The following is a 13,112-nucleotide window of genomic DNA, read 5'->3' as shown; positions in this document are numbered from 1 at the left end:
AGAATCGAAATTGAAAAAATCGAATCGAGAATCGAAATCGAAAATCGAATCGAGAATCGAAATCGAATCGAATTAGAGCTTGCGAATCGAAATCGAATCGAATTGTAACATCTGAATCGATACCCAGCCCTAATTATTTATATACTATTATAGTATTTATTAATATTTTTGAATTAGATTTTATTTTTACATTTTCATTTTAGTTTAAGAGTTGTAATTTTAGTAATGTATATTCTTTTATATATATATATATTTTTTTTTTTCTAGCTTCTTTATTCTAGATTTGAGGTAAATGTACATTTATTGGTGAATAATAACCTTATTACATTATAGGAGATTTTTCATTTAATATTTAGTTAAAAAAAAAAACCCAAATAACCTGCAATTTTATGTTTTTAACCACTGATAAAAATCAAGAGCCCAGAATGTCGTACTGTACCTTTAAATTTTATACGCAAAGCCATTTTTCATGCAAAGCTTTCAGAAGACTTTCATATGGAAACGCATGAACAACTTTCATGATACTTTTATGGTGTTTTTTGTTCTTTTTGGAGTTTGACAGCCATGGTCACAAAGGACTATGTAAAGAGTCTTTAAGAAATTCCTTGGCTGAACTGTCCCTCTAACCTCTTTACTGTGTATGGAATGTTCTAGCAGGGGCACAGTCATCTACGCTGGCGGGAGGAGTGTGAGTCGGGGGGTTTGGAGCAGGAAAGGTTCATGCTAGTGGGTGGCCCACCGCAAGGCCTGGATCCTGACTCAGCAATCAGCAGCCGTCACAGTGGAAGGCTGTGCGTTACCGCAGCAACTAAGCTTAGCCTGACATAAGCCAGAATCGCCTAAGAGCACTCAAAAGCTTCATCACTTTACGCAGCCAATAAAACCACCAAGCTCTTTAATAAACTTCCATGCCAGGCATGCTTGACACGTAACAGAACAAAGTGCAACAAACACCAGGAAAACGGTGCCACTCCACCCATTGCGCAAATAACTGAGAAACAAATATAAACACTAATTACATTGGGAGACATAAAAAACGAACTACAAAATGAAATGGAGATGTGTTCGCATTGTTACAACACTCAGTGGAGCCATGTCCAATTAAACTACAGATGTACCATGAAGAAAAATACATTATGCCATATTTCAAAGTGATTACAGTCCAAATGTTAGCCATCAGTGGAAGAAATCCTTGCTTTTTCACAATAACTTAGAATTTATGAATGCTTATCTGAGTTAAATTATACATTGAAAAAGTAAAAAAAATGTAGCCCGATCAAGAATAATACCATGCATCAGTTCCCTTGACAGCCAAAGTAATCAAAGTCTCAGAAACAAAGGCACTGTGCCTCTGTCTTGGCCAGTTCCGCAAAACAGATTGCCAGTAAGTAGTACTCCGAGCAAAGGAAAATACTAAATCTTTCTTTCACTATACCTTTTTTTTTTTAGGTCAGGAAGCGCAGAGTTGATTTTGGCTGAGTTGGGAGCCAAAAGACTTTCATTAATATATCAGACACAGCGCTGCACTCGGGGCCTGTCTTTTATTGGTAATGGCAAAAGAAAAAGGTTGGTCTCCATCAGTGACATGTATTGTTTTTGAATGAACGCCAGACCCTGTGGAGCAAGAAAAGGCACATAGTCCATCCATCATTTAGGTGTGACACCCTATCATATGACAGCATGTTATAGCGGGCAAGAACATTTCCGAAGACCTCCTGTAAGAGTGGACGGATGCTAACTTGACCCACTCTCCTCACACAGTAGAGTCCACCAGATGGTTTGTTTTAGAAGCTGAATTTATATCTATTTGTCAAGAGTGGAGAAGGAGAGCTTTGGTTGCATTCCTTGTTTACGCAAGGAGACCGCCACTCCTGATCTGTTCCCTGTCATACAAAGAAAATTGACTACTGAGAAGCACGAATTTAGTCAAGGCCTTCAACAACAAGTCAATTCAGCATAAACAAGTAAGATTTACTCTAAATCTTTCTTGTCACTGTGTAAACTACATTGTTTTACAAAGAATTGTCTAGTTCAGATTTGTGTGGCTGCCTATCTCTCTTTTCCAAAGAGTCTCCACCAGTGAGAGCTCCTGCAAAGGTGCTTTTAAAGAGGCGAATTCAACTGGCCTGACCCAGCGTTGACCCAAGCGCTTTCCAGAATCCTTACAGCCCATGCTATGAACCTCCTGCTGGGAACCAGCCATTTGTGAAAAAAAACCCTGTTCTCTGTTGGAGAACTGTGTGTCATGCTCATAATCCAGGCTTGAGAGATAAGGATAAAATCCTCCAGACCCCCCTATGCTCATCCCGCAGACCCTGTTGGCCATCTACCTCCATATCCTCCTGGTCTCTGCACATATATTGAAAACAGAAAAACATGTCACGTTTCATGGCAGCATTACAGAACACCATAAAGACCCAGGGGGGTGCATTAAGAAAGTACTCTGAAAACATTCTCTTCTGGTAATAAAAAACTTGAGCCAAATCAAAAACACTCACTCTGGCACAAACATAATACTATATCAAATGCATCTACTACAAAACGTAAATAAGAACAAAGACAGATACAGATACAAAAAAAAGAGACAGATTTACTAGAGAAACAAAATTCTGTAAGATAAGACGTAAGATTACTTTCCAACTTTCTAGATTTAGTTCAATTTATGCTTTAAAACAAACCAAAAAAAAAACAAATAAAATAAAATAACAAACATTATATCCTGATTCCTGAACGATTCTTTATTTCATTGTTTTTCTATTTGGTTTTGGTTTCTTGTTTTGTCAGAAAAATATAGAAACAGGTTATTACTTGTTTATTTTTTCAAATTGTGAAGGATCTTAATAGAAAAAAATTTTTTTTAACTAAAATATATATATTTTTTAAAATATAAAACTATATAAATATAAAAATGTATGTGTGTGTGGTCTTGGTAAACCTTAAGTTATGGGGACAACATATTTGGAAATGTTTTGGTCCCCATGAGGAAAACAGCTTATATGTACAGTATAAATCCTTATGTCTATGGAAAGTCCCCATAAAACATGGAAAAATACGGATTAAGAAAATCTTAACCAAAAATACGGATTAAGAAAATGTTTAATTTGTAAAGTGAAACCTACATCCTACTATTATTTTTCTCGTCAGATTTTACTGTGAGCAATCGATAAATAATAGCTCATGTACTTTTACCAGACTTTGATAGCAGTATTGCTCATTTCTCTTCCAAATGATTTAAAATGGTTTCTTTCTGTTTTTCCTTACATCTACTTCCTTCCCCATCCAGCGCTTTTTCCCAGTGGCATTGAAAACCATCCGAAAAAACTTATTTCCATGTCAACGGCTTATAAAACAGTAAAAAGGATACCTTCCCCTGAAGGATAAAGAGTAACTTTTGCCAAATATATGGCAGCACTTAAAATAATCAACTTAATAGTGAAAATGTGTTCAAATCAAACTGTATGACAGATCCAAACAGACAGGGTTGATTTTCTGGTTTTGCCACAGAGAGAAGCGGTTAGAATAGTTTCCAAGCTTTCCCACTTTCTGTCTATGACTGCACTGGCTTAGCAAAAAGCAAAGTGTAACCACTTTATTTAAGAGAGCACACACCTCTGTGTGGACCTCACGACCCATCTGCCCATACACTCTTGCGCTGACGCAGCAGTTACACATTCTGCTGGATTCCTTCAAACCAACTTCCTCACTCGTTCCCTACACCCACCTCACAGCTATCAAGCCAAGAAATGAGCCTGCATGAAAAGAAACAGTTCAGTGACTATAGACTACCAGCACGTCAAACCCTTGTAGATAATTTCTGTGTAATATGGGACTGCAGTTCTGTTCAAACATATTGCAATAATATAGCCAACCATATTTCTTCCATTCATTATTGCTCAATGAAAAGTTTTAATCCAATTAAGCTCTAAAGACTCATCCAAACCCTAAACTTAAAACTAACTCTGACTTGATCATCATAAAATCTAATTTATAAAGGAAACCTAACTCCAAGTGTAGACTATAAACCTCATAAATCACCTGTATTCAGTCAAATTAACTTAACACTCCACTAAAGTGCTCATGACAAATTCACCTGGTACCACTCTTCTGCTGTGACAAATGAACTGTGGGCTCGAGACCAACCACTTTTAAGAGCTGTGCTCTTAATGTTCATGCCCTTTATCAACCCATTCCTCTACCTCAGTGGTCAAACAGCACATTATTACTCTGGATGAAATGAAATCTAAGTCAAACTGGGAAATAACTCATGCTGCTTTAATAACTGCTAGATGGATGGTGGAATCTCAGACAGAAACCTGAAGCCTTTTTCTTGACCACCAAAGACTATTACAAATGCTTTAGTTTAAAGGCTATAAACTATCGAATTACACAGATAATGTGATGTGTTGGTGGAGGCATCTCTTGTGGGATACAGTGGCTAAATAAAAGAAAGCACTTCTTAAAATGAAGAAGGTATGAGATTTAAAGCAGATGCTAAATGAACATACATCTTCAACATGCATTCCTACAGCATATACAATGCCTTGACATTTTTATAATATTGCCCGTCGTCACTATTGTATGCGAGTATAGTTTAAAAAAAATATATTTTCATGCTATGGCCAATAACTGATAAATGTCCAATATAAAAATTCTATATTGTTGTTGTCTAATAATAATTTAAAAAAATCGAATCAGATGTTTATACTACGGACGGAGCCTTAAAAAAAATTCGATGGGAGGAAATAATAAGTCAATGCTTTTGCGTTCTCTCACTAATGTTTTGCGTTCCACCGAGAAACTTCGCAAAACCTTTTGAGCTCTTTACACGTGAAGTTTTTCTAGGGAAGTTTTGCAAGCAACGCAAAGTTTCTTGGGGGAAAGCAAAACATTGGCGAGAGAATGCAAAAAAAACCTTCTTTTTTCACCCATCCCATTTTTTTTTTTTACCACCATGTCCCTTTAGGGGCTCCATATGTTTCAAATGAATTTAGGCAACACAACATTATAATGTACAGTATGAAAATAGATATTCATTTTCAGATTAGACTTTTTAACAGTGGTAATAAGTATTTTTCTTACTTTAAAAATACTAACTTCAACTTTAAAGTCCGTGACACACCAAGCCGACATCAAAGAACTAGCAGCAACAAAGCCAACTGTGCTATCGCCTCACGATGGCCGTGTCTCGGCCAAAAAAATCGTTCGAACACTCCGCAAAGACTTCATCCCACTGCCAACTAGCATGTGTGTTCTGCGCCTGCGCTGCGTGTCAGGAAATAACGGTCTATATCAGCAGTCTATATTCATCATTCAGAAAGGGAAACACTCCAGACAGCAGATATACAAACCGTAAACAAAGCAGCGCTTGCTTACCAGAACACACCTCAAAAACTAGCCCGACAGACACTCGTTCAGCCCTAAGCCCTAAGTGAAAGCATCAAAGTGAATAATATGACATATAGAACTTCACAATCAAATCCTCGAGGAAATCGGTTTCATGGGACAAAAAAGCAAACCATTCAAACATATTATAAGTAAAGAATGATCACAAAACAGTCAAATAAAAAAGCAAAGAAAGGACTGAGGCATCCAGATCACTAAACATCCGTCGGAAGGGCTAATGATAATAGCACATGTTTAGAGGGGAAAACAACTGCAGCAGACACCAGATTATGACCTTGGGTAACTTATAATCAGCTTTCCTGACTGTAAGTTAAGGTCTAATTCATCTTTCAATCACTAAAAACCTGTCCAAGCTGATATATGGAGAAGAATGAAGAAAACAATGAAGAACATCTCTATCAATCATGAACTGGCTGCAGATTCATCAGGCACAGCAATACACTTACCAAACCTTTTGTAGCCAAAAGACTGCACTTCCTCTTCATCATTGAAGTCGTCTGCAAAAGAAACAAATGACAATGATATTAGTATTGCAAGTGCTACATGCCTGGTAATCACATGATGTCTTAGTATAATATCTGACACTGAAATATAATATTACAATTATAGCTAGACTGTATATATACACATATATATATAAATAAATACATTGAAACTTAGTTTAGGTTTACGCTATATAGTAAATTATAGATTTATCATACTGCCATTCAAACATTTGTGGTCTGTACGATTTTTTTAAAGATTTTGAAAGAAGATTTTGTTGTTTGTATTTTTGTTTGATCATAAATAACATAAAAACAGTCATATTGTGAATTATTATTACAATTTAAAATAACTGATTTCTATTTTAATATAGAGAAATCATTTTAATATGCTGATTTGATGTTCAAGACTTTACATTTTTATTTTTTTTATTTTCACTGTTGAAAACAGTTGTGCTTCATAATATTTTTGTGGAAACAGGGATACATTTTTTCCCACGATTCTTTGATGAAAAAAAACACAGCATTTATCTGAAATATAATTATTTTTTTAACATTGTAAATGTCTTTACAGTCACTTTTGATCAATGTAATGCATCTTTGCTGAATGAAAGTATTTTTTAAATCTTCTTTCTTACCCCAACCCTTTGAATGGTAATGTATATTACTTTAGTAAAATATGATATATTAAACTACATTATGCATTATAAACCAAACACCACAAGCTCTGACATTTCATAACACCAAATATATGACAGTATTCATATTGTTCCTAATAAACAATGTCAACATATCATGCTGAGATAAATAACATAAACAAACACATAACATTAGCTTTGGGAGTGATAAAAAGCATGTGGTCTGCATCTGATTCTTGAAATAACACTGGCCAGGATGGTCCATTCATGAGTTAACTAAACGATACCATCTTCTACTTCCTCTTCCTGTCCTGGAGCGCAGTTTGCCTTAGAGCGCTCTCTCATGTGGCTACCATGCTCATGGGAATGGAGAGGGGTGACTCCGGGCGGTTTTATGTGTCATTGTCCAAAGCCAGAGAAAATAAAGAAGGAACACATGTTTCTGTAGTTGGAGCCCACTCCCCCTCACTCTGATACTAAACCAGAGGAAGAACCGCAGGTGGGAGGGGGAACAGTCCGTCAAGAAACCCTACAGAGTGCGACCTCAGGTCCCAAAATCCAACTGGACAGATATACAAAACCCATAGAAACCGCAGAGTGGAAAACTAGGGAACAAACAGGCTTGGGACAAAGAATTGAGGACTGATGCTGACAGCTATTTCAGTCTTTTCGCTGAAAATAACAACACAACTCTGGGAAATGCACAGGAACAAAGCTCCCACACACCCAAAAAACAACATTTGTACAAAGCCACAGCCTGAAACATGACATTGCAAGAGAAATATTGCTTGAAATAAAACCTTTAAAGTTAGAAATGTTATGCATGGAGAAGAATCACAGAAGACCGCAGATGACCCTTACTCAGAGGAACAGCATTTCACCGTGTGTGGTCTGAACACCCTTATTAGGTTATTTCCGTGTGCCTTTTGCTCCGTTTACTAATCGTTAATATGTCAATGCCTTAAATTGATTCATTGTAAATAAACATTTATCTAACCAAAAGATGAACCAAAAACAGCTAAAGTATCTCATTTGTTTGAAGTCTGGCCAAAATCCAAGCAAACCACAGTTTGTCACTTTTTACAAATCATTCGGTTAAAAATACAACATCCTGCTTTTAGATACAAATTCAGAAGTGATTTGTTTGGGAATTGCACTGCAAATTCCAGATGAAGCAAGATTCAGTAAATGTAAAAATGTCATATAGCCTCCAATTAATCACAAGCCTATTGCTTTAGGTTCAGTGTGAATTCTAACAAAAGTTATGTTGAGATTTGAAATTTCCACTAGATGGCAGCATTCTGATTGAAAATTAGAAGAACAGTGAAATGTTGCGTAACTCATATGGCACAAAAATGTGATGTGAAGGCTTGTTGTTCGTCAGAACATCTGGCCATTGGACATCCAAAAAGACTCAGGATGGGGAGATGTGGGAGTTGTTTTTACTAAAAGTGGCTCTATGAGTCACACGTTTAAATTCTGCTGTGCAATCAAGATGGGAAAACATTTTGGCTCTTAGAAGAACATGCAAGTTTCAACAACCTCTGAAAATACAGAGGACCTTTTCATTTTTAATTATATAATTCTGACTTCATTTTCCTCAGCTCAACTTACCTTAGAATTAAGAGCACATGACACTTTTAAAGTTGCACTCTGTACATTTTTGTTGTTGTTAATCATCCCAATATTAGTGTTGTTACTTAGACTAGCCAGGGATGAAACATTTTGTTGCTGCTGATCATTAACAATGAAACTGTTTGTTTACCTTTTGGTCTGTTTTTGCTTTCTCATTGAAATGTTTTGTTGTTGATATTTGTGCACTTTTGCTCTCATTTTGAGCACTGACTAAAACATAATTGACTAACATAGCCATCACGTGATCTCAACATGGACGCATCCATGAGGGTGGACCTACTTCAAGCAGAATCAAAAGCTGTTTTCAGAAGACTGATATATCTGGAGTCTTGATCTTATGTCAGTGTACATTATTTTAATATTAACAATGTTAACTAACATTCTAGATATTTTTCAAAAGTGCTGTTCATTTATTTGTGTGTAAAACTTTAAGTTGCATACCAAAAAATACTGAGTGCACATTTAATAATAATTTAAAAAAGAATAAAAACAAACTCAACATTGAAAACTCAACATTAACACTTTAAAGTCTCTCAAGCTTAACAGAAATTTTTCATAAATGAGAATTCACATATTCTTCAACTCTTAGAGGAACGTCTTCACACCGCGCCAGATGTTTCATTTGTAACGTGGCCACGCGTTTTCATTTTTTTAAGATAAAGGAAACAATGTCACTGAACATCCCACACAATAGCCGGTCAGTAACGCAAGGCTGTGTGTGTGTATCCTTCTATTCAGCTGTCTTATGGCAGTTCAGCCAAACAATCCGCCAACCTTAGACACCACGAGCAGTTAATCGCAACCAGATGTTTCATGCACTGGACTAACTCACATTCCTCTGACAAGAGAAAGAAAAGCAGAAAACTGAAGAGCGAAACGCGTGGATAGACTCAAGAGACTTGCCTTAAAAAGACACAGCACTAAAAATGTGTAAGAAGAGGGTCATTTGAAATGCATCTTACCCTTCATTGTGGTAAAACTATGGTACACCGTTCCGTCACGAGCCAAACGTTCACATCAATCTCATGACAATAGCGCAGACTCAAGTATAGCGCTCGCGCACTTCCACGTTGAAGTTTCACAGATGCGAATATTCCACCTGAAACATGCGTAGTATGTTTTTCACCCCCTCAATCCCTGTGACTGACGCTAAACTTGTAAAAAATAAGACACAAAAGGGGGGGGGAAAAACTCGTGGACACCTATGTTCAATAAGTCGTAGCAAATTGCTGCTCAAGACGCTAACTTTTTCCCTCTCTCCATGAGAACGTGTTCACGATGGAAATTCACTTGAGGTGAGTGAGGACTGAGGATGATGCTTCCTCTTCTGCTTGTTGGCTGCAACCTGAGAAGAGAGAAGTTGGGAGTCCGTAGGGTGTTTGTTATTCCGCTTGTTTTCTACATGAACTTATTCTCCTAAAGGAAAACCAGGTAAAAAGCAGCAGCAGCCTCCTCTACACTGAAGCTCTGAATATGCTGCATCGCATCTGGAGTTAAACTTCCTCTGGCACATGGGAGGGTCTTACACGTAGCACGAGTTAGTTATTGTTGGGCTTAGAGTACTGTGAAATCTTAACCTGTAATAAGAAACAGTAGAGAAAACATTACAGGCTACTTCTTAAACTACTATGTAGGCCTATTTGTGTTTACCCAAAGCTCAACATTTTAAAGATCTTAAACTGTTATTCATCACTGTTATTATTATGGCTTAAAATGGGTTAAACTGTGCTTTGAAGTTTAAGCATCGAGTAGGCCCAACTTTGAGACAAAAAAAAAATTATGTTAACAATTTTAAGCTTCTGTACTGGCCTGGGGCTTGTTGTCACACAATAAAGTTATATCTGTAATTTTAAAGTCCCTGTAAAGTCAAAATTAAGTATGTGTTCTGAGTTTGTCACACCACAGAAAAATGTGTTATTAGCCACCCAGCCAAATTTGAATGATAAAAAAAGCCGGCAAGTACATAAAATAAGCTATCAAAATCTTGAAAAAATGAGCAGTGGCCTCTGCTCTCAAACGCTGGGGGCGTGTCCGCTGGCTGCGCTGAAACCACGCCCACTCGCGGGAGAGCTGCCGTCGCCACACTCAACTGTCTGTCACCGCTACAGCCGGAATGGATGCTCCTAGCAGCTTAATTGGTTTTACAAAGCCATACATGTTCGAGCCTGGACTACCTACTATAATTATAACATAAGCACACAAGGCAACTTACACTCATTGGTGGGCACGCACTGCTGATGATGGCACCAGTTGTCGGCGCGACGGGAGTATGAACACCGAGGCGAGAGATAGTCGGTTCGGCCCCATTCACCAGTAACAGCGGATTATCAATGAATCCCAGTTGTCTCCGACGAAAGTTTATAAAACTATCCTGTGTAAAATGATCACTACAGAGGCGGGTTTTGGCGGTGATTCCTCAGCTCTCCATCAAGGTGGCTCTTCACAAAATTAATCCACATCTTCTTGATGTGATCGTTTTTCGGAAATTTTAATAAGGACACCGATCTGTTTTGTACGTGATCGCATCCAGGTAGTATGCATTTCCGTGACGAAGGCATAGCTAGCTAGCAAACTGTAGGCTGTAGTAATCAGTGCGTCATCAAGTAGGGGCGTGTCCAGGAGCTCAGGGGCTCCAGTGCGTCATCGAGCCCCCGTTTTAGCCCCGCCCAAAAAATCCGAAACACAGCAATGGTGAAAAACTGTTTAATGGTCTAACTCCACAATTCAGTACTTCACAGTTCACAGTCTTTGTAATATGTTTTAGCAATACATTTCTAACATTTCTAATGTGTTTAGATTTTTTTTTTAGAATTGCCTTTACAGGGACTTTAATGTTTGAGCCAGGGTTAGGGTTTTGTGTGTTATAATTGTTTGACTTTAAATTTAGCCTGAAAAGCTTAGGCTGTTTAAGGCAGGTACCACTGTGATCTTACCCCAGTGCGAAAATATTATCCATTACAAAAGATCAAGATGTGTTAAAAAAAAAAATAATGCATCAAAACACATGACCAACACCAAATAATTATGTGTTTTATGACAATAACATTAACATAATAATATAGATCTATATAAATGCTTCATATAGAAAGTGTTACTGAATCTTTTTTTTTCTTTTTTTTTTCTTTTCCAATCAGCTGGCTTGTGCTTTTTTCAAAATAAATGGCTCTGAATCCCAGGACTGCCAAGTGTAAAGTCCTTTGCGTGCATTGACTGTTGCTCAAAATTGCTTGCACTATTGTTCCGCTCCCTTCGGGTTTAATAAGCACACAGCTCATTTTGTTCTTTCTTTGCATTTCTCTCTAAATCCCTTTGCCACAGGGATCCGTGATTAATTATTTGACATCCCGCTGGATTGTTCAGAATCGTGTGATCTGTTGCACCACACAAGTCTAGCACCGCACTGGCCTGAAATGTTTTTCCAACTTAACGAGGCTAAGCACTAATGTAAAAAAACAACAGCTCTACCGTATTAAAGCTGCACTGCTGGGCTCTAAACCGACTTTATTTGCCCTCTTAAGTAGGCTATCTGGAAGCTTTTGTGCCAGAGCAGGTGCCTTATCCATTTTTATTTACCTTAGAAATAAACATTTACTATCAAACTTACTAAACTTTACCATGGTAAACAAAGTTTTGGCCAAAATACCATAGTTGCTACAGTTATAGAAATGAAACAAAATGATTCTGAAAGCTTTCAAGGACATCCAATATTAATATGGTTTTACTGGGGGGGGGGGATGGTACATTTTCATTTTCAAGGTGTATCATTTTATACTAAACCAATGTTTTCTTCTCACGTTCTGCTGTTATATGTATTCTGAGGTTCCAGTAATTCACTCCCAGTCTGCCAGCCACCGGGTCTTTTGGCAGTAGATGAACGCGACAGGTCCAGATAGGGTTATGAGAAACAGGTGTGTTTAGACTTAGCCAAGATGGACATACCAGTGGCCCATATTGCTGTTTCTCATTAGAGGTTAGAAAATACTATTTTCAGGGTCACAAGCCCTGAAGAGAGGGGCACTTTTACAAGGACATGGTGCGCTAATGAGAAATGTGAGGGGAATGTGGGCCTACCACATCTTTGTTGCCAATTTATGCTTTGAGGTTGACAAGGCTTTTTTAAAAACCTTGTAATATAGATGCAAAACTCTTTAGACTTTGTCAAAGTTATCAAAACAAAATAAGAACAAAATAAAATGTATGCTATAACACATTTAGCATACACTACAACTTTTACTATGATTTTGTTTTAGAAATGTTACTAGTTTACTATAATATGAAGAGTCCAGATGCAAAAGCCTCTTAAGTGCCATCTGACATTTTCTTCTAGAAGGATAATTTTTTCAGTAATTTCACTTAAATGAAAATTAATAGGTAAATTATTAGTGAAATTATTTAACTTAAATATACGAGCTTGATAAAAAGGATCATTCTAGAAGAAAATTTCAGATGGCACTTAGAGGCTTTTGCATCTGAACTCTTCATATATATATTTATTTTATATAATTATAGTTATTTATACATAGCCTATAAAATGTATTTATATATAACTATTGCGTATGGCTGAATTGGCTGGATTACATGTTGGACGGCCATAACCTTTAAATGCTTTAATTGGATCGTCTCTGGTTCTACTTATAAATAGAAGCCAGGTAAAGATAAACAGCACACCTTCCCTGTTCAGGGAACGGCATCAATCACATTGCTTAGTCAGACATCAGTAGGATTTTTCTGGTGAGTTCCTCTCCTATGATCTTTATAATGTTAGATAGCTTTGTTTATGTATCTCCCATAATGTATGAAATATGAGCATGGTTTATGTATATTAATGATATTATTATTATACTTTCATACTTTAAGTTTCTGAGACGTTTAATTGGTGAGAATTATATGATCATGCAGTGTGTTTTACTGTGGACAGAAATCAAATATGATAAACATAATTTGCCATGTTGAT

At 37.0% G+C, this 13,112-nt stretch overlaps 1 protein-coding gene across 1 annotated transcript in view; it reads right to left on the bottom strand.

Annotated features, from left to right (window-relative positions):
* Positions 1 to 9,659, bottom strand: part of colec12 (collectin sub-family member 12) — a 31,124-nt gene extending 21,465 nt beyond the window's left edge. Inside the window, exons 1-2 of the mRNA XM_082172555.1 lie at positions 9,121 to 9,659; positions 5,850 to 5,900 (exon numbers count right to left, since the gene is read on the bottom strand). Of these exons, the coding sequence (XP_082028681.1) occupies positions 5,850 to 5,900; positions 9,121 to 9,127 (58 nt within the window). The 5' untranslated portion in view covers positions 9,128 to 9,659. The remainder of the gene's footprint in view (positions 1 to 5,849; positions 5,901 to 9,120) is intronic.
* Between the last annotated feature and the right edge of the window lie 3,453 nt (positions 9,660 to 13,112).

Source organism: Leuciscus leuciscus (genome assembly GCF_965113295.1).
Source record: "Leuciscus leuciscus genome assembly, chromosome: 6".
Classification (NCBI taxonomy): domain Eukaryota; kingdom Metazoa; phylum Chordata; class Actinopteri; order Cypriniformes; family Leuciscidae; genus Leuciscus; species Leuciscus leuciscus.
This window is presented reverse-complemented; position numbering and strand designations above follow the sequence as displayed.